Below are 22222 nucleotides of genomic sequence, written 5' to 3'. Positions count from 1 at the left end.
CTATCTATGTAGAAATCTTGGAAGGCTTTTAAGAGAGATGATCTGTGTAGTGTGAGGAAAAGGTGTAAATGGAAACCACCACCACAAAATGCTGTGAAGTAAAATGTGGATGGTGTTCTGTTCCATGACCAACAATATGCAGGAGTGGAAATCATTATTCGAAATAGCCAAAGGCAAGTTATAATGGCAGCTATCAAAAAAAAGAAAATGCAGTTGCTGAGCCATCAGAGATTGAATTGCTAGTTATTCTTTGAGATTTGCAACTTTTAAGCAACTAAAGCCTCGTTTGTTTTCGCAGATGAGATGAGTTAAGATTAAAATTAAAAGTTAAATAAAATATTGTTAGAATATATATTTTTTAATATTATTTTTGTTTTGAGATTTAAAAAAGTTGAATTTTTTTATTTTATTTTGTGTGTAAATTTAAAAAAGTTATAATGATTATATGAGATGAGTTGAGAGGAGCTGTAAAAATAAACGAGACATTCTTCTATTGGGAATCAATGAGATCATAATAGAAAGTGACTCCCTTCTAATGGTCCAAGAGATTTAAGAGAATGGTGTTTCGGGATCATTGATGGGCAATATCATCAAGGATATACAAGAGCTGATGCAGAGATTCTTGAGTTACAGTATTCAACATCTGAGTAGAACTTGTAATGTAACCGCTCATAAACTTGCTAGATATGCTTAGAATGTAAAAGATATCAATGTATGGTGGGATCCATTCCCTGATTTTATTCACCAGGTCATATGGACTGATAACCATTTGTAAGCTTTGTGTTTAAATCAATCGATCTGTTTTGACATAAACCAAAAAAAAAAAAAAAAAAAAAAAAAAAGAGAGAGAGAGAAAGAGAGAGAGTAATGTGTCGACCTTTTAAGACGGTAGTAAACCCTAAGTCCATCCCGACGTAACAAAGACTATAGCAACATCCCTTGTGCCTTGTGAATAGCTAATAGGCATCACTGAAAAACTTTATTAAGACGAAAATATCGATGCAAAAGAAATGGAGTTACCGTTTATGATTTAAGGCAGTAAACCTAAACCCTAAACCCTCAGAATCGCTTACCGATTTCTCGATTATTGTAGCGATACGCGTCGGTAATGAAACTCGCATCGATCACACCCGAGTCCTTTACTCTCCCCTAGGCTCCACTTCCCGGAACCTCTATGTAAAGCCAGAAAATCAAAACACAGTAGGAAAAGGAGTCATGGCGTTTAGTGCCGCAACTATGGGGGCGCCATCGACTGCCGTTTCAGCATCGGCGTCGAATGTTAGGCAGGTGAAATTGGACAGAGAGAGTGAGCTGAGGATTGAGGTCCCTAACGACACATCTCTCAGGCTCCGACTTCTCACTGGCACGGCTGAGATCTTCGGCACCGAGCTCCCCCCGGAAATATGGCTTAACTTCCCTCCCAGGCTCAAATTCGCCGTAAGCTTCCGTTAATTTTGCAGCATTTTCACTCGCGTAAACCAACAGTTTATGCCAATAGCTGATGGTTTAGGTTTTTGTTATCAATTATAGTACGGGAAGAATGCTTCAAGCTTGCAAATTGGTTTTCAGGAAATTGGCTTTGAGAATGCTTCAATAACGTTCAATGCTTTGCGTTTTGTTCAATTGCAAATTGATTTGGGCATTCTTATGATGATTGTTAACATTCTAAAGCGTGCTGTTTTTTTATGCTAATCGATGACCCTGCATGCTTATGGTTCCGTACACCCAGATGTCTATAAAGGCCATCATATCAGTTATACCTGATATGGTTCTCTTGAAAATTATTGAATGTTTGGTTGTTACAAAAAATTGTTGTCAGTTCCCCATAGTAGAAGATTGTGAAATCAGCAGTTGTCCCAAAAAGTTAAACTAATGGGAAGAGGTAGATTCTATTATTTATTTTATATCTTAACACTCTCCCTCACGTGTGGACCAGACTCCCACTCAATAGGTGGCCTAACACGTGAAATATTTAATTAAATGTGATAGAGTGTAGAGTCAGGGTTCGAACTCCCCTCACGTGTGGGCTAAACTCCCCTTCAACAGGTGGCCCAACACGTGAAATATTTAATTAAATGGGATAAAGTATAGAGTCAGGGTTCGAACTCTAGACCTCTGCTCTAATACCATGTGAAATCACCACTTATCCCAAAAGCTTAAGCTAATAAGAAGAGGTAGATTTTATTATTTATTTTATATCTTAACAGAGATTAATAAGAATCTTTTTATTTTATCCCGAGATAATATGCTTTCCTGCATTTTGTTGAGCAAAACTCAAAGTTACGTTTTAAATGTCAGGTTTTTACTTGGTATGGAGCCACACTTGAAATGGATGGCACTACAGAACTTGATTATACTGCAGATGAGGTATGTGCTCGTGCTCTGCATGTTTTTATTGTTTGATTTGTTTTTTCTAGTTTGTGAAAATAATATTTTCTTGTCATATAAAAATTACATCACTTTACTATTTTGGATTACTGATAATAGTATTGCTATCCTTGATTATTAGACACCCATGGTTAGTTATGTAAATGTTCATGCCATACTGGAAGGACGAAGAAACCGTGCAAAAGCATCATCATCCAATGACTCTGATTCCTCTCAGGTATTTTTTTCGATTGTCAGTACTCGCAGACAACTTTTCATTAATATGATGTATGTACTACTTTATCTGTTGGCATACTTAATTTGTTACATTTCCAAATCTCTCTTCCTACTCCAATGTAATTTAAGGAGGGAAAGGGGAAGGGAGGGAGGGACCAGAAAAGAGACAGAGAAGATCAACGTACCATCTCATCAAAATCAACTTTACTAACTTATTAGTATGTCAATATACTACTTTTGAGTGTTATTTACTGATAAAAAAATATACTACTTTTGAGTGGTCCAGGGACCCAGGGTGATTGTTGTGGGACCGACAGATTCTGGCAAGAGTACCTTGTCAAGGATGCTTCTTAGTTGGGCTGCTAAACAGGGCTGGAAACCTACTTTTGTGGATTTGGATATTGGCCAAGGATCAATAACAATTCCTGGATGCATTGCAGCCACCCCAATTGAACTACCTATTGATCCAGTGGAAGGAGTTCCTCTTGATATGCCCCTCGTGTACTTCTTTGGGCACGCAACTCCTAGGTAATCAAAATCTGTTTTCTCTGTTGGTTGTCTGCCTATTAGATCAATCCTCGGTTGGTTTCCACATACTAATAACTATTGCATGGCCATTTTTGAATGGGTTGACTGGTTCTGAGAATATCCAGATTTATCAGATCTACAAATATTATCTTTTTTGCAGTAACACTTGTCAAAACAATTTTCTTTGCAGTAACAATGTAGAGTTGTACAAAGTTCTTGTGAAGGAGCTTGCTAGAATGCTGGAGAGACAGTTTTCTGGCAATACTGAATCTCGTGCTGCAGGCATGGTGATCAATACCATGGGATGGATAGAAGGAATAGGCTATGAGGTAAGTGAACTTAAAAGTTTCTGCAGGAATGTGTGTAGACCACTTTAATCTTGTAATGCTTCTGTCGGTTTCTAATACGTGGAGCTGTTGTTAAATTATCTCTGATGTTCTTTTTTTTGTTGCAGTTGCTACTACATGCGATCGATACATTCAATGCCAATGTGGTCTTGGTCTTGGGCCAGGTAGATGCCTATCTTTTGAATTTTGTTTCCATTAACGGTCCAAGTGCCATCTTGCTAGCATCATCCTATTGAATATATGCTCTTTTCTTTTAGAGTATGTCTGTATAAACCTGAGAAGTTATGATTAAGTGTGATAGTTCATGACTCCCTGTCAAGTCCAATAAAGATACCTGCCACCAAAATTAATCTATAGGACCATATACCTTGAAATTGTTTTTACACTTTTTTATTTTTTAATCATTTTGGCAGATGAGTATGTTCTAATTTTCTTCAATAGAATGGTATCTAGATTATTAGCAATCTACTTTGTAGTGCTCTTTTCAGAATCCGTGGACTTTGTGCTGAATTTATAATATTTTTAAGATTTGGACGGATCTTTTTTTATAATACACGTGCAATGCTCTAATTATTGACAATCTACTGAAAGTTTTGGAACATTTCATACTGGTCTTGAGTAGACATAATGCACAAACCATTCTCGTGTACTTGTTGGATGATATGCTCTTCTGTCTCCGCTTTTTGCCAATACTCAACACCAGAAACTTTTTCTAGACAAAGATCTGGTAGTTTAACATGTGGCTTTCTTTCTGGAGTTTGTGTGTGAAATTTTATTATCTCTTAGTGAACTCATATTCTTTTAAGCTTAGAACCCTGAGCTATTGCCCTTACTTTAAAATCATTTCTTGATATTAAGGAAATGGAACTTTTTGTTTATAGTGCATCTCAGACTTTCCTTTCAAGCTTCATGCAGGAAAAACTTTGGAGTATGCTCAGAGATGTCCTGAAGAGCAAGCCTAATGTAGATGTTGTTAAACTTCAAAAGTCAGGCGGTGTTGTATCCAGGAATGCCAAAGTTCGCCAGAAGGCCAGGAGTTGTAGGATAAAGGTAGCAGCAACCTCTGTAGTTAGTAGTAAACTGACTTTAATTGTATATCTTCTTTCCTTTGTTTCTTTGACTAAAGGAGGTCTCTTTGTACTTGAACTTCACGTAACTACAATGATTGGTTTGCTCTTGGTGTATTTTGTTTATTTTAGTTCACAACATTTCTAAGAAGGATATCCCCTCTATCGTCATATTGTTTTTAGCGGGAAGAAAATATGACATAACAGATTTATATATGGGGATTTAAAGAAAAGAAAATAACTCAAGGTAGATTAAGTAATATGTTCCTTTTTAAAAGAAGATAACCTAGTTATATAGTAATACGTTCCTTCTTATTTTAACGGTTCGTGTCAATGTTTCCTCGTATTGACAAGGCTGTCTGATTTTTCTGCCAGGAATATTTTTATGGCCTGGTGAATGATCTCTCCCCACATTCTAATATCGCAAACTTCAGTGATTTGGCCGTGTATCGAATTGGGGGTGGACCACAGGCCCCGCGCTCAGCACTGCCAATTGGGGCAGAGCCTGTTGCAGACCCGACCAGATTAGTTCCCGTCAGTATCAACCAGGACTTGCTCCATGTAGTTCTTGCTGTTTCGTTTGCAAAAGAACCTGATGAAATAATTTCAAGGTAACTTCAGCTGAAATACCTTGAACTCCGAGAAATCTGCTTAATTAGGATATAAGGGCAAGAAGTACTAGTCTTAAATTAGTATGAATCACTTCACGTGTCTGATCTGACAATATAATTACCTTGATAATGCAAGATAATTCTTTCTCGTGGGTGCATACAGAATGTGCACATTTGCGCACGCATGCACACACAAAATGCTTACCACATTTTATCCTTTTTGGGTGCAGTAATGTTGCTGGCTTTATCTATATCACGGACGTGGACATTCAAAGGTTTGAATTTTGAATTAGAAGCATTTTGCGGAAATTGTGGTTTTATATGGCGCTAACTCTTATATCTTCATTACAGGAAGAAAATCACATACCTCGCACCGTCGGCAGGAGAACTCCCAAGCAAGTATTTGTTAGCGGGAAGCCTGACATGGCTTGAAACTTGACTAGAAACCTGTCTGATTTTCAAATTTTGTTTTTGTGGATGAAAGCTCGCAAAATATTCTTAGGTTATCCTGTGGCCGAGCGTTGATTTTATTCTACCTTTGCTTTTCTGATCAATCCCAAGGAAAGTTCAATCAGATACGAGCGCACGTGGCACACTAGCGACTTTCCTCTCTATGTTTTGGTTTTCTCCTTACGGAATACTTTGCTGTTAACTAATGATAAATTGGACAATAGTTGTGGTCAGTAAATTTATTTTCCTCAATTTTGTTAAGAATTCTTCTATATACAGTCACTTTTACGTACTTATTATCAAAACAGTTATTTTATATTAAAAAAAATGATGCAGCCAATTACATTATTATCAATATAGTTATTTTATATTAAAAAAAAAAATGATTCAACCAATTACATTAATAAAGTGCGTAAAAAATATGTAAAATTGACTGTAGATATCATTTTTGTTATTTAAAATCTTCCTATATTGTTTTTAATTTTTGCTGTTTAGCATTGTATTTGTACTGTTCTGAAGAGATCGTCCAGATCCTCACCCCTCTTTTTTTCTACCTTAGATAACTGTGTATAAAATTATTTGCTTGAAAAAAGTCTGCGGATATATAATATTATTTTGGTTTCGTGTTCTTTAAGCTCCAATATCATATTGTAAATCATTACATCCTATAACACGCAAATGCTTTGTATCTAATCATTCATCTTGACTAAGAGTGTCAAGAATATATAATATATTTGGTGGCTGTATGATACTTATCTGGGGAAGGCTATCATCTGTCCAACATGATCCCAGCCGCAAAAGGAACAGCCTTGCAAAGGTTAGCTTGACGACGAGACAACGTCATGTTTCATTTATTTGCTATAACTTTCATCCCTTAAAATTGAGCTGAAAATCCAAGTGCCAATTTAATTTAATAGCGACAATAAATTTGTTAAAATATCCAAATTTCCAACTAGCTAAAAAATAGAGAAAGAGAGAGGGGAGGGGAAGGGTCCAACTCCAACCTGGGGCGATTACTGGGAAAGGAGCGACGATGTAGAGGCTGCAGCAGTTGGAGACGCAATTCTCGACTAGCCAGAGGGATCAAAGTTAAAAATGCAAAGAGGGTTGGAAAATGCACCTCTCAGATAATTAGGAATTGATTCGGTGGATTTCATTTTTCGCATAAAACAATCGTTTCGGCTCTCCATTGGTCAGCCTCTACACCACCTTCTGAAATTCACTCAATTATATTGATTAAAATATAGGAAAACTCTGTATACATGAGAGTTGGCACAAGTATGCGCACGAATAAACGTGGGAGGTTATGTAGAAATTGTAAAATATAGGATGATATAAGGGATGAAAAAGTAATAATTACATACCAGTAAGTGCAGAAAAGGTCTACTTCTTCCTTCTTCTATTTAAATTTTACCACGAAAAAATCATTATTTGATACATAAAAATGACTATACCATACTGAGGAAAGTGTCGAGTCTATATATACTGTTTAGTGTTTAGGATAAGTTTATTTCAAGAAGACCAAAGGTTACGAGAAAAAAGGAATACGTGCCAGCCAGCAAAAACAACAAATGACTCAGAGTATGAGCCAGTAGTTAACACTTTCTCTAGGGTCATACAGCAAACTGGTCAGCTTCATGCAGCAAACTGGTCAGCTTCAGTTTGTCTTTGTCTACTTATCATTGGAGCTTCTATAAAATAAAAAATACTCTGATTATGTAAGAAAATGAAACAAAAAGTTCCAACGAGGTCGAGTGAGAACGTGGCATAACGTTAGTGCTGGTATAGGAACCTAAATCTGGGCAATCCTTAAAATATGGCAGCCTAAGTAAAGAAAACAATTTATTGAAGTAGTACTTGGGATTTGATAACTTGGGAATATGCCAAAGGTTACTGTTGGCGATGACAGGAACACGTCCATCACCCTGTCTCTCTCTTGCCCGACCTGCCCACTTTTTTGTTTCAAACTGCCCGTAGTTGGAACTCTTTCCCTCTATCTCAACTCTCAAGCACCCTTCTCTTTGACATGTCCTCTCTCTCTCTCTCTCTCTCTCTCTCAGAGGCCATTGCGACCAAATTTTACAACTGGGTCAGTGTAAGTTTTTCAGTTATTCGGCCTGATCTTTTCATATTGTTTTGCGGGTCATTGGTTTATGTTGCATTTGATGGATTTCTATGATTTGAAGTGAGGTACTTCGAAATGGGTTCTGCATGTGGTATGTGAAGATCTTCTGGATTTTCGGGGTATGAGGATTTGATTATAAGAGTGCGTGGAAGATGGCTTTGGAGGCTGGTGCAATTAAGAAGGAGGTGATTTTGGATGTGGGCAAGTCAAAAGGAAGGAATAAAAGAGATGGGGGAGAGACAGAGACTGGGTGTTGGGTGAGAACGGGCAGGTTTTTTGGGAGTTTCATATTTTCAAGAACAAAAGTTGATAGCTCTACCAGTGGCCCTGCTGCCCCTTTTGGTAATTCTATTTTTTGCCTTGTCTCGGTTGGTGGTATGTGCACAGTGCATAAGCATTTCTCTTGGAGTACTGATTTTAGTTTCGAATAGGACTTTTTTTTCTTTTGTTTGCTGGATAAAGCGAAGATGCTTGATAACTTTTTTTGGATGTAGGGATATTGATTTTGCCAATTCAAAACTTTGTGGATCTAAAGAAGTATTAAACAAATAACTATAGTAAAGACAAGCATTTTTCAACCAGTTCCGCCTAATATTGCATTTTTTGCAAGTGGTGGGAACTTTGCAGATTTTAATAAAACCATGTTGTTTAATCAGCAATAGTATTGGAAACAATTAGGCCCAGTTATGAAAAGTTTCCCTTTTTATCGTTTTCTTTGTATTTGTCCCTCTGATGTATGTATTTCTTTGGTCGTCCCTCCACATTCTGTTATGATACTTTGTTGGTGCACGTTAATCTTTCTTTGATTTGGTTGCTTGATTGGGATTAGTAAATATTCAATCATTCATTTAGGTCTTTGTCTAAATCAGCAGAGAGTAATTCTACGAACGAGAAAACCAGAGACGAACCAGTTGCTTCATTAGGGTCTTCTAAGATCACTAGTAATACGGGAAGTACTTCATCCACGTCAAAAATGAGTTCTACATCAACGTCAAAATTGAGTATTTCTTCCACATTAAAATTCAGCGAGGAGCTGAATGTTGCTTCTAAACTTCGGAAGTTCACATTCAATGAGCTGAAGTTGGCAACGAGGAACTTTAGACCTGATAGTATTCTTGGTGAAGGTGGTTTTGGTTTTGTCTTTAAAGGTTGGGTTGAAGAGAATGGCACTGCTCCTGTGAAGCCTGGTACTGGACTTACAGTTGCTGTCAAAACCCTCAACCAAGGTGGACATCAGGGTCATAAAGAGTGGCTTGTATGGTTCCCCGCCCCCCATCCCCCTTCTCTCTCTCTCTCTCTCTCTCTCTCTCATGTATTGACTTTTTTTCTTTCATCTCCATTAACGTTCCTTTTTATTTGCATCACAGGCTGAAATTGATTTGCTTGGTCACCTAAGCCATCCTAATTTGGTTAGATTGATAGGATTCTGCATTGAAGATGATCAACGGTTGTTAGTTTACGAGTTTATGCCTCGTGGAAGTTTGGAGAACCACCTTTTCAGAAGTACGCAACAAATCCATTATTTTCTTAATTATGCTTCCAGATCAGACATGGTTTAAATTGAAGTTTGTGGAGAACTAGCTCATAATGTAGTTGCATTTAATTGTCAGTGGCAACATTTTGTGATGGAATTTAGCCTTCCATTACAAACACTATATTTGTGATTAACTGTTGGCTGATGATCTATTTAAACATGAAGTTAAAGAAAAAAAGAAAAAAAAAAAAATTCCAATTGCAAGTTTATATACTATCTAATGTATGATTTAGTGAAAGTTTGTTCCTCTTGAGACGAGTTTTTTCTCTTTTTTTTTAGAAGTATATATAAGTGGGTTAGTCATATCAGTCACCCTCAGATTAAGAAGGCTTGATTTGTCCGCTTCAAGCTCTGGCCTAGTTGAGAAAACTGATCCTACCCTCTATTTGGAGTAATTGCATTAATAAGGGACAGTAGATATGGTGCTCTTGACAGTTTGTGTTTTCTACTCCTGATTTTTAATGCCTGGCAACAACCGTGTAAAATGCCACAGGGTCCCTGCCTCTTCCTTGGTCTATCCGAATAAAAATTGCATTTGGCGCCGCAAAGGGCCTTGCCTTTCTTCATGAAGATGCGCAACGGCCTATCATTTACCGCGATTTCAAAACATCTAATATTTTACTAGATACGGTATGTGACTAAAACTATGCAATAGCATTGTACCCTGTATTGCTATTCTGTTCTGAAAAAAATAAAATGTAATTTTAGGAATACAATGCCAAGCTCTCGGATTTTGGACTTGCCAAAGATGGTCCTGAGGGTGACAGAACTCATGTATCAACACGAGTTATGGGAACTTATGGCTATGCAGCCCAGAGTATGTCTTGACCGGTGAGTGTGATTACAATAAGTAGCTTGACAATACTTGGCACTACTGCTACTTTTACTACTACTGGCTGGTGTTGGTCAGTGAGGATGATATGGTGTGTGTCATATATGAGGATATATGGAACTGAAAATATTTTGTTTCATTTTATATTATATATTGTTACCAATTTTGAAAGCATTAAGTAAATGCCATGTAGTCAATCTATTCTTGTTGACTATTTTCATATGCTCATTGGACAATGATATCTAGTTTTGGCCTTGGTCTTCGACCTATTTCGTGTTGTATGGGTGATGCCCCCAAACGGTAGTAGGGCTATTGGCTTATTGGAGAAGTCAGAAGGTTGGTCCATGCAGCATTGAACTTTGGCAGATGGTTACTTTATGCATGATGTGGTACATGTGGAAGGAATGGAATGTGTGCAATTTTGAAGATTCTAAGAAGACGGTGGATGAGCTTAGATCCATTGTACTAAAGAATCTTCGTGTTTGGATGTCTGCTCAGTATAGTCCTCATTTTTTCTAGTTATCTGGACTTTATTACTTCTTGTTCTCCTTCAGCTCGTTGACCAGCTGCTTCTCTTGTATGCATTCTGTGTACTTAAGCTGCGTCTTTCTGTGCTTTCAATACAGAAGACTTGAATAAAAAAAGCAGGAGAAAAGAAACATAGAGGAGATAATAGGCCTGTTGATATATCAATATGGTGCAATGCGTTCTTAAGTTCCTCTGGTTTGTATACGGTAAACAATTTATCTTTTAACATGTGCTGTTGTGTTTATTGAAGAGGACGAATTACCTCTAAAAGCTGTTTCAACTTCTTAAGGGCTGATTTACTCCTTTTTTTCCCTGCTAAGCAAGAGTTGGATTACTTTACCAATATAAATCAGACAGTACATTTCTACTTTCAGACCTGGTCATATTTCTTATTTTTATGCATTTTGAGGTTTTAAAATCGTGTTGCTGTCATAGATTCTGCCTAAAGATATGTCCTGATGAAGCTTAAGTCTTATATGGTTCTTGCTTTAGGACATCTGTCATCAAAGAGTGACGTCTACAGCTTTGGAGTTGTCCTACTTGAACTGATGACTGGCAGGAGATCCATCGACAAAAGAAGACCAAATGGAGAGCAAAGCCTTGTCGGATGGGCACAACCACTTCTTGGAGACAAGAAGAAGTTGTACCGGCTAATAGATCCTCGCCTTGAAGGTCACTTCTCGGTCAAAGGAGCTGAGAAAGCTGCCCACCTAGCCGTCCGCTGCCTTGGCCGAGACCCAAAAGCCAGACCTATGATGAGTGAGGTTGTTGAGGCCCTAAAGCTTCTGCCGAACCTCAAGGACATGGCCAGCTCTTCCGCTTTCTTCAAGACCATGCAAGTTGATAGTGCAAGGTCCAACCCAAATGCTTCAAATGAAATTGGAATGCAGGCAGCATCCAAACCGAGAAATGGACATCCAACTTCTCCATACCCTCATCCTCTCCAATCACCAAAACCAAATGTTAAGGAATCATAGAATCTGCTTTTTTCTCTTGGTAATGATATACGTCTTGAATTTGTATATTCGATGAACCTCCCTAGGGCATCTTTGATTCTATGATATGTAGGGTCTGTCTGTGATGCCTCTTGAACCATAGAAATGATTGGCATTGGCTGTATCAATACAAGTAATAGGTCACATTAAATCAATGCCGAATTATCACAGTGTGCAAAGACCTCATGGGGATCGGATTGAAACCACTCTCTTTGTTGAAAACTAGGATCATCAATGTTCATAATTTGAAGCACGAATACTTTCTAGATACAGATCGTTGAATACAACAGGTTCCCAAATGTGTTCCTCTTTGCAATATATGGAGAGACAGGATCACAGAACTTGAACCATGAAGTCCAAACCATTGGCATTTGCTGGGGGGTTTGATGATAGACTGACCCATATATCAAGTGTAGCCAGCCATTCAGTCATGAGTCATGACAAATCAATGCATATAACCAACCATGCTAGTTGTCTGAGAAATTTGTGAGAAACTCTCAACCGCCCTTCTTGTTGAAGTCACTCCTCTTTGAGGGAAACCGGGGACCATATGTGTTTTATAATATAATCTCAACAACCAAATTATTTCGTGACAGATCGTCAATCTGTCATGAATCATGGGTAGCCAGCAATGAGTTGGCCCATCACCCAATCCATACCCTTTTTAAAATCATGGTGCATTATCCTGACCATATCTTGGAAAGACGATGCCTCGAGTATTAAGGACAACATTTCGTTTGGGCATTGTTTGGCTCGAGGGAAAGGAGAGCAATGCAATTTTTAAGGAATGAGAGATGATAAAATTTTTATTTTCAAGTCAATAATTAATATATAGAATATATTATCTCCATCGTTTAAATAATGTTGTAATAAGATTGAAGTAAGGTGCGATAGCCACGTGATAATCTTTCTGTAATAGGTCCGTGGGATCCACCAAGGACAATATCGTCACACTAAAAAAAATCGCCGTTGCCATTTTAACCGCGTGGGCAGCCACACCAATGCGAAGCATTACAGGAATAAAGGAATTGGCAAGCAACGAGAGGAACCACTCTACTCCTCTCTCAGATTCTCTATATAGTACATAGAAGCAGCATTTGAGACCATAATATAAAGCTTGAAAAGCATATGTCTCTCTCTCCCTCTGTCTTCGAGGTGAGCTGCAAGGTATAGCTGTAATTCTCTCAATTTTCACTTCGTGTTTGGTTCTGGAAAATCGTATAATATGCGTATGAAATTTACGAATAGTCACTTTCAATTTTGGCCTTATGCTAGTTATCTCAGCAACCAAACCGCACGCTTAGTTTGTGTTAAGATCTTTGCATTTATGTACTCTCTGGTTTGAGTTTTCTGGTTTTGATCGTGTACTTGAATGCTATTTTCTGTTTGTTCCTTTTGTTTTGGGGAATAAAAAGTCGTTATTACCTATTCTCCTGGTTTTGACAGGCTTTGAGCTGTTTAATGTGGTTTTCTCGGCTCTTTTTCACTTTTACTCTTTTCCTACGCTTTCTCCAGACCAAAACTTTGGGCTTGAGTGGCTGTTTTTTTTGTTGGTTTCAATTATGTGGAAATAGGTCAATTAATTAGTTCTTTCTGTGTGGTCATAAATACTTTTTTTTGTCGGTGTGTTCCTAATACTAACCTCAGTTCGGTGGCCGAGAAAACAGAGCAAGAGAACGCAGAACTGAATCAGGCCATAAATTGCTCGGTAAAGTCTGCACTCTCACAACTTTAGTTCTAGATTTCGATAGGAATAACCGCATCAGTTCGAAAGAGAACAGTGACGTGGTTTTCTTTATTTTCTAGTAGTTAAGAGTTTGGAGGAAATATATTAATTCTAAAAGACTATTTTTGACTTGTCTTGATTTCTCTGTTATATACTCTGTCTGCGTATAATATTATTTGAATATAAGTAATCATTGTTAATCTAATATCGGATTAATATAAATCAATCTATGATTTTTGTGCAGTAAATAGTAGCTAATGCTAAAAAATAAGGATTTTTTTTTAGCAGATTCAAAAGGACATTGCTAATCAAATTGTTATCTAGGAGTCATAGATCCCCCCCCCCCCCCCCCCCCCCCTCCCCCCCCCCCCCCCCCCCCCCCCCCCCCCCCCTTTTTTTTTTTTTTTTGTTAAGTTGTAATGTCAGCATACCAGATTCACTAGAACTTTCCTTTATTGTATTTTTTTCCGAACGTTTATTCAGTCATTCAGCTGAAGTTTAGGAGAATATTGGATTGGATTTTTCATCCAAACTTCCTTTACGTGGAAACAGTTTTAATTGCATTTCTTTGTTTAAGTAAAAAATACAGTAGAGTATTTGTAGGATCTAAGTAATGCATCCTCATCTTTACAATAGCATTTGTAGTTTTTTAAAATAATGCATCTTTTCTATAATATCTTGGAGTAATTTCGCTTTAAATTTTTTGAAAGCCAGAGTTTGTGAGCAAGGACTAGTATCGAACATTATTAGCATTTCATAGAACTTTTTTCTAAAATTTTTTAATTCATGTTTCTTTGCTTTTAGCTAGGTTTTTGTTTTGTTTTTCTTTTTTTGTTATTCTTTAGTGAAACTGGAGTTTAAGCCCTTAGTCTGTTTCTCCACTCCTCCTATGATGTAAAAGTATAACTAGAAATTTTAGTCTCAAATCATATATAAAAATAAGATTGAGAGATTAGATATTGTAATATAAAAAGGTAGCATGATTTGGTTTGGATACCCCAGGAAGTTACAAAATTTTATTGATTTTCTTAATCCAGAATGTGATATTGGGTTAGTGCTCTTTAGGTATATGAAATATAACTCCTTTTGTATACCCCAGGAAGTTACAAAATTTTATTGATTTTCTTAATCCAGAATGTGATATTGGGTTAGTGCTCTTTAGGTGTATGAAATATAACTCCTTTTGTAAGTTGTACTTGCAGAATTGAAGTATGGGGCAAGCATTGGGTTGCCTTCAAGTGGACCAGTCAAATGTAGTTGTCAGGGAACACTTCGGAAAGTTTGATGATGTGCTTGAGCCAGGGTGTCATTGCTTGCCCTGGTGTCTAGGATACCGGGTAGCAGGTGGGCTCTCACTGCGTGTGCAACAACTTGATGTGCGATGTGAGACGAAAACTAAGGTAACTTCTATACTTGCACTTTCCTGAAATGATTTGAATCTCATGTACATCCTCGTCTGATGATTGTTTTGTTATTTATTTTTTTATTAAAATTGAAGTTTTATCTACCATACAGGAATGTTGATATCCTAAGATATGAAATAGGAAGTAGTTGTTTTGGTTCAAATCTCTAAACTATTTTCTCAATGGTTTGCATTTTGCATTTAGTTTACACCTGTCTTGCGTCCTAAACTTCAATTTGAATAAGACTTGGTTACTTATTATATAGGGGAGGTATGTTATGTCAATTCCTCTTCGGTTGCATCTGTCCAATACCATGCCATTGCTGAAAAAGCAGCTGATGCTTTCTATAGGCTTTCCAATACCAGGGCGCAGATCCAATCCTATGTTTTTGATGGTATGTAAAGCACTGTTCAGTGCATCAGAAATTGCAGTTATTGGAGGAGAAAAAAGGAAAAGAAACTGCACAGTTTTGGGCTGCAAAAAATCTTGCGAATTGTCTGCTCTCAGTTTTTCTTTAAAGCTAGCTACCTTTAATGTGAAGAGATTACTGTTGGATGGTTGGTAGATATTTCTGCATTTACTACTCTTGCTGCTAATGTACTTCTTTTCTTCAGTTATAAGGGCAAGTGTCCCAAAATTAAACTTGGATGCTGTCTTTGAGCAGAAGAATGACATAGCAAAAGCTGTGGAAGAGGAGTTGGAAAAGGTGACATAATTTTCTACTATTAAAAGAGAGTGCATGAACTGTTGTAAATAAGGTATACCAGAACTCACATTTGGAAACTTCCATTTGTACTTAACAGGCAATGTCTACCTATGGGTTTGAAATTGTCCAGACCCTTATTGTGGATATTGAGCCAGATGTTCAAGTGAAGAGAGCAATGAACGAAATAAATGCAGGTAGTTTTTGTAAATTGTTTATAAGAAGGATTCCCCTTTATAGTTGTGCATGTAATCCTGTGCAGGGTTCATGCACCAGAACAATTTATGTACTTCTATACATGTTGTATCTAGAACTCTTGTCATGTTATATGCATGAGGACGTATGACAGATGAGTTTTCCCACAACAAATTTTGGTTGCATTTTCTTCATTATTACTCCCAGCTGTGGAGTATCACTCCATACACCCTTGGCTTGAGATAGTTTTGGTTCGGTAGCAATTTGATCATGTGCAATATCCTATGGTCATACTGAAAAAAATTGCTTCTAATTATAAGGTACTCATAAATTCCATATAGTTTCCAATTCTCTATTTGGTTGCATTACTTCATGTTTAATTATGTAGTGGCTTAGCTCAGAAAAAGAAAATTTGTGTAGTGGCTGAATCCTTATACAATGCATTTCACCTGTGTTACACAGCTGCTAGAATGAGGTTGGCAGCAAATGAGAAGGCGGAAGCCGAGAAAATATTACAGATAAAGAAAGCTGAAGGGGAAGCAGAGTCCAAATACTTGTCAGGGCTGGGCATAGCTCGCCAGCGGCAGGCAATTGTTGATGGGCTGAGGGACAGCGTACTTGCCTTCTCTGAGAATGTGCCTGGAACAACTCCTAAGGATGTCATGGACATGGTGCTAGTGACTCAATACTTTGACACTATGAAGGAGATTGGGGCATCCTCCAAGTCCTCCTCTGTTTTCATCCCGCATGGGCCTGGTGCTGTGAGAGACGTTGCTGCACAAATTCGAGAGGGTCTTCTTCAGGCCCGTCCTGTCCAAGACTCTTAAGATTAATATACTACGCTTTGGTTTAGATTTTCTCAACCTGATCACGAATTAATGACTGGAGGATATTGTACGTGTATAAAAATAAATATAAAAATAAAAGTGCTGAATGATATTGTAGAACTGCGTGTAATTAGTCACTATGCAAGTTGAATAGGTAGTGTATTCTTTCATTCAATGTTCCTCTTGCAAGGAAAATACACTTCCACCCTGTGAGTAACACATGTTTTATATCTTACACTCAAAATCACTAATATTACACATTATTAAATAATAAAAATTGCAATATGCACAATCAATTAATATTCGATGATGAAGATTTTGTCACATCACTTATTTTGTACCAATCTCAACTACAACGAGGCAATGGATGTTTTCAAAGACAAATCTGTTAGACAAGTCATGTTAGATGGTCATGGCCAACAGAGCTGGTAAGTGGCGTAACAATCGGAAATAATAAGACTAATGCTACTATGCTCCCTAATTTATACAATTCACTTTGTCTTATTGATGTGGCACTGCGATGTAGTGTCATGTGGCTTATTAAAAAAATTTAAATACATACATATATATATATATATATATATATATATTCAAAACAAAATGGCTCCCTAAAACAAAGAGTAAAATTAAAACTTTAGATTCATTTTACCCTTTTATGTTTGTGTTTTAAAATCTTTTTAAAAAGTCACGTGGCACCATATTGTAGTGTCACATCAAGAGATATAACGAGTAGTATAAATTAGGGGTCATAGTAACATTTTTCAAATAGTAAGAGAAAAATAATAGTAATAATAATAATAAGGGAATAAATTACAACATTGCAATTTGCAATGACAGAATAGAGAGAGGGCGGGAATAACAACCAAAAACAACAACAACAACAATAATAATAATAAGAAGAAGGGAATAAAAGACAGCATTGCAATGACAGCATATTCTCTATATCATGAAGTGCAAATGGGGGGTAGGATGCATCTTAAATTCATTCCAATTCTTGAAAGTGAAAAACAAAGGAATAGAGAGTGGGGTTGTTGAGCGAATTGGTTTACCGGTCCAAGTTCACTCACCTTTGTTTCGGTCTCCCAGAGAACCCACCCAGAAACATACCGGGACCCACAATGCCACTTACCAGTTCTGTCGGCCTTGCCCCACAATGCCACTTGATGTTGTCTAACAAATTGTTGCCTTCCAGATGCCTCTTATTCAATTTAATATTGCTAAAAATAAATGATGTGAACACAATCATGACCATCGAATCTTAATAGATAACACATATTCTAATTTTTTTATTATTTGAAAATATAATTTTTTATTTTAGTAATTTAGAGTATAAAATACAAATCATCTGTTAATTACAGGGTGAAAAACGTGTAATTTCCTTGCAAGAAAAATATTCAGAATGAAATAATACACACTAACCATCCATCTTGCATCGTGGCTTATTACGAAGAGTGCTATAGTGTCATTCAGCCTTTTCTTTGACACGTACAGTATCCTCCGGTCATTTATAGGGGAGAGATTGAAAGGTCTAAAACAAAGCGTAATATACTAAACACCCATCACGTTACTCCAAAAAACTTATGTCTTCAGACAGAACGGGCCCCTCTCTCTCTCTCTCTCTCTCTCTCTAGAGTTTGCTGAAAAACAAATCACAAAAGAAACGGAGCAAAATCAAAACAGCTATTCATCCCCTGTTGAATGAGTGGCGGGATTGTGGGAACCCAATTCGCAAATTGGTTTGTAACACCATCTAATATTTATTTTACAATTCAAAACCACCGAAAGAGAAATTAAAAGTTACAGCCATAAACACTCTCAGAACTATTCTAAACTCCTCATACCTACCTGAATGCTCCACACAATAAAAGGGCAGCACACTCATGGCTTGAGAGCCAGAGCCAGTCCAACCTTGGCGCTCTTCTCAATGGCCCTGGTATCTACCTCCCCAGAAATGGTGAAAAGTGACTTAGGACGCCACTCGTGCTGGAGGAGAGCACTAGCCTTGCCAAGATTATTCACCCGTGCCTTCACTGAGGTCAATGGGTCTAATGCATGCTGTGTACCAACAGTGATTGTATTCTCATTGGTTGCAAAGCTATGAGTAACCTCAGCACCAACAGATGTGTTGCTCAAGGGATTCACTGAATGATAATAGGACGCACTCAGGGTATCACCTTTGTCATTCCTGTAAAATCAATAAATGCTCATCATATAATGCACCAACAACCCTCATCCTCTCCCCCAGTCCACAAAAGAAGGAAAACAATTATGAACATTGTGTGTAAGATCTACCCAAAAATGAGTAACCACCAAGTTATTTGTGCTAATGATAGTGACAATCATCACAATGGTTATGATGGTGCTGATGCTGAGCACAGAACGGTATGTAAAAGCTTACAGGCACATGCTTTTTCTTTTCTTTTTTTATATAGGTAATTGCAGCATTTGGGATGTTATCCTCGTTTAAGATTGCACTCAAGTAACTGCCCGATGATCCGTCTTTGGTCCACTGGGCATGTTAAGAAGTGAAAAAAATCAAATGTTTAAAAGAATAACTCACAGAGTCAACGAAGCAATCAAGTCTGCATTGGTGAAGCTCAATCCAGCATTGTACTTAGTGAAGTCCCCAGTCTTGCTGTCAAATGAGAGATCTGTGCCCAGTGCAACAAGATTAGTTCCTATAACACCAGAGAAGTTAACAATAGGGTTTGCAGTCAACCCAACGCTGGTGCTTATCCCTGCATAGTCATGCAAATATTGGAGTTCCACCTGTTGCATAATAAAAAACAAACATACCAACAATTTCAATGCTTGAGTCCATGATAGATTATCTCAGTATAAAAATTAACATTTGAGAAGATAGCAACAATTGGATACAGATTCCATTTTTGATTGGTAGATATAAATAAGTTAAAATCTCATTATCTAAAATGAATATTACAGAGCTTACCTTGCCAGACCTTTGATCAGGAACTCTTAAGCTGAAAATTGTCTTCAGACCGGGAGCAGGTTCATCAATTGTAATGGTTGTGAAAAGCTGATCATAGCATGAGCTTTTAGTGACACAATAAGCCCATTGTAGAAGATAAACTTAAATCTCTTTTGAGCACGATTTTTTCACAGATTCAATCATAAAAAAACCTTACATTTATAGAGGTTGTTTAACAAGGTAGAACAAAATATTTGGGTTATTAAACTGATCAACCACAATGATGAGTCCAACATCAATAAATGCAGACTTCACAGCAGTCCAAGAATAAGCACAGGAGGAGGATGCCTAGCATCTTTCAGTTATTCATAGATGGGCAGTTAAAACTCCTCACAATCTTTTGAAGGGCAATAACTCCGCATGTTGCTTTTCAACTACCCTTTCCTTAGCAAAATATACTACAAGCACACGAGAAAGACCAACATATAACCTCTGAAAAAAACTAAGGTCACTAATAAAAAAGTGCAGATTCAACATTTGGTTTCCGATGCCAATCAGGTCCAATCACAAGGCATGGACATTGCAAACAGAAAAACACAGGAAATAAGAAAGAAAGTGCAACTGAATCGGTAACTTGAGCTTACATTGGAGTCCGTGTCCACTTTGATGTCAGTTGTGATGTTTTTATTCTTCAGTTGGGTGTTAATGTCAGCTAAAAACAGATCTCCTTTCTTTATTCCTGATGAGGCGATAGCCTGAATTTTTTTGGAAAAAAAATACAGGACAACATAACACGAAATAATGTATTAATGCTTGGAATGTAAGAAACAACTCTGAATCTCTTATTAACATATATACACATCTGCGTTCAAGTGATGAAAATAAACAAATACATAGATCAAAATTCACAGGAGTAAAAATTTACCATAATTACTGATCATGTTTCAGTAGCATTATCCATAAGTCAGAGGCAAAACGGTAAGAAAATTCATATAATATCTCATAAGGTCCTACTTAAAACAAGAAGTTATAAAGAATTCTCAACATGAGTCTATAATGCAGTTGGTTCAATCAAAACATGGTCCATGCAAAGAAACCCTTGTACGAGCTACTGCAATCCACGCGGGGAAAACATGAAAAAAACAATAAATGAATAAAATAACCATAAACCCTGAATTTTTTTTTTTTTTTTTTTGTTTTGATAAGTAAGAGATCAATATTATATATATGAATGAAAGAGGCATAGCCTATGTACACAGGAAGTATACAGAAGAACACCTAAATACATTCTAAGAGCGATAAATTAAAGACAAAAAATCATGAACATTGTCCCCATGCAATACAATAGCAGAAAACCAGCGCATTAAAGTGTGTAACAAAAAATTCTTCATCTCAACCATTGTGTGTTCCTTGTCTTCAAAGCAACGCACATTCCTTTCTGTCCAAATGCACCACATGATGCACAACGGAATCATCTTCCATAGCGCTGCCACTTGATGACAGCCTTGCAACTTTTTCCAACAACCCAACAAATCCACCACCCTCATATGCATAACCCAAGCAACATCAACCCTTTGAAAGATCTCATCCCACAACACCCTTGTTACGTCACAGTGTAGTAAGAGATGGTCCACAGATTCTCCATTCTTTTTACACATGTAACACCAATCCATTACTACACATTCTCTCTTTCTCAAGTTGTCCGTAGTCAATATCTTCCCAAGAGCAGCAGTCAAAACAAAAAAAGCTACTTTAGAAGGCACAAGGGACCTCCAAATCTTCTTCCAAGTGAATGGAGTATGCTCTTGTGATGTCAAGATGTTATAATACGCCTTAACTGTGCATATCTTGTGATTATTAGACCTCCACTTCAATCTATCTCGCTGTGCTATAGGAGTCCCCATGGAAATATTAGCCGGAAAATCCATCACTAACACATAGAGCATATACTTTGCCCCGAGCTATTTAGGAAGTCTAGTAAATCAAGAATTGCATGCTAAATCATACGTTCAACAATAAGTTATAACTACAGAAAACAACACAGACACGCGCGCGGATATATAAGTTATAAAGCCCTAACATTTTGATTACAAAATGGTCAAAGACCAAATAGAGAAACTTACAACTCCAGTGGGAGAATAGGTAGTGATGGTGAATTTGTGGTCGCTCTGGTAATCCTTGTAGAGAAGATCTAAACCCCCCAGAAAATTAAAATAAAAAACCTCAAAACAAACAACAAAACCGTAACATAACCAATACATATACAAGAGCAATTACCTCTGGCTTTCTTGCCGATATCAGAGTAGAGGCCAGGACCCTTGCCCATGGTTGCGCGAGAAATGGAGATCCGAAACTCGAAGTAAAAGGCGAAGAAATAGATGGGATAGCTCTCGCTCTGTGAGCGGTGGGGTTTAGGGACTGATTTATATATGGTGAGAGACCATATGTTTTTTTCAGAATATATTTCAGTTTTCGGGACAGAATTAACAAGGGCCGTGGGATCGGGATATAAAAAGGTTTTTTTTGGGGATATTTCGACCACCTATATTACGATTTTCGCTGATTTCGGGGGTAATGGGGACGTGAACTCCGTTGGATCGCTGATTTAGAGTAACGTTGGATATAAGTTCAAAATATATAAGATTGAGTAATACTATTTATCATCTTAATTTTTATTAATTTATAGTATGATATTAGATGATTAGTGATTGTTTATTATATTTTACTTGTAAATCTATCATTTAATACCATATGATGAGATGATAACGAAAAAAATAATAATAAATAGATTTTTCTTATAAATTTTGTGTAGATTTTT

At 37.2% G+C, this 22222-nt stretch overlaps 4 protein-coding genes across 5 annotated transcripts; 3 read left to right on the top strand and 1 right to left on the bottom strand.

Annotated features, from left to right (window-relative positions):
* The first annotated feature begins 975 nt into the window (after positions 1-975).
* On the top strand, positions 976-5885 carry LOC121248065 (protein CLP1 homolog). The gene is made up of 11 exons (XM_041146420.1): positions 976-1129; positions 1163-1437; positions 2299-2367; positions 2510-2593; positions 2888-3132; positions 3323-3461; positions 3587-3643; positions 4395-4529; positions 4922-5157; positions 5388-5432; positions 5509-5885. The coding sequence occupies exons 2-11, from the start codon at positions 1216-1218 to the stop codon at positions 5594-5596; spliced, it is 1320 nt and encodes a 439-aa protein (XP_041002354.1). The 5' UTR covers positions 976-1129; positions 1163-1215; the 3' UTR covers positions 5597-5885.
* Positions 5886-7491: 1606 nt separating this feature from the next.
* Positions 7492-11776, top strand: LOC121248064 (probable serine/threonine-protein kinase PIX7). Its single transcript, XM_041146419.1, is given in 7 exon segments — positions 7492-8074; positions 8605-8987; positions 9100-9235; positions 9760-9896; positions 9975-10074; positions 10077-10097; positions 11119-11776. Coding segments are annotated over 7 exon segments (1452 nt in total). The 5' UTR covers positions 7492-7884; the 3' UTR covers positions 11604-11776.
* Positions 11777-12609: 833 nt separating this feature from the next.
* LOC121248067 (hypersensitive-induced response protein 1-like) lies at positions 12610-16643 on the top strand. Its single transcript, XM_041146424.1, has 6 exons — positions 12610-12788; positions 14550-14747; positions 15021-15144; positions 15365-15456; positions 15554-15650; positions 16111-16643. The coding sequence occupies exons 2-6, from the start codon at positions 14559-14561 to the stop codon at positions 16473-16475; spliced, it is 867 nt and encodes a 288-aa protein (XP_041002358.1). The 5' UTR covers positions 12610-12788; positions 14550-14558; the 3' UTR covers positions 16476-16643.
* Positions 16644-18076: 1433 nt separating this feature from the next.
* Positions 18077-21862, bottom strand: LOC121248066 (mitochondrial outer membrane protein porin of 34 kDa-like). 2 transcript variants are annotated; one of them, XM_041146423.1, is made up of 7 exons: positions 21682-21861; positions 21528-21595; positions 20049-20159; positions 19426-19512; positions 19036-19244; positions 18321-18660; positions 18077-18112 (listed from the first exon to the last, which is right to left on the bottom strand). In XM_041146423.1, the coding sequence occupies exons 1-6, from the start codon at positions 21728-21730 to the stop codon at positions 18354-18356; spliced, it is 831 nt and encodes a 276-aa protein (XP_041002357.1). In that variant the 5' UTR covers positions 21731-21861; the 3' UTR covers positions 18077-18112; positions 18321-18353. The 2 variants fall into 2 exon arrangements, with proteins under 2 accessions (XP_041002357.1, XP_041002355.1); XM_041146421.1 differs by lacking the exon at positions 18077-18112 and having other exon boundaries at positions 18144-18660; positions 21682-21862.
* Between the last annotated feature and the right edge of the window lie 360 nt (positions 21863-22222).

Source organism: Juglans microcarpa x Juglans regia, chromosome 2D (assembly GCF_004785595.1).
Source record: "Juglans microcarpa x Juglans regia isolate MS1-56 chromosome 2D, Jm3101_v1.0, whole genome shotgun sequence".
Taxonomy (NCBI): Eukaryota; Viridiplantae; Streptophyta; class Magnoliopsida; order Fagales; family Juglandaceae; genus Juglans; species Juglans microcarpa x Juglans regia.
The sequence above is the reverse complement of the archived record's forward strand: the minus strand, read 5'-3'. Positions and strand labels throughout refer to the sequence as shown.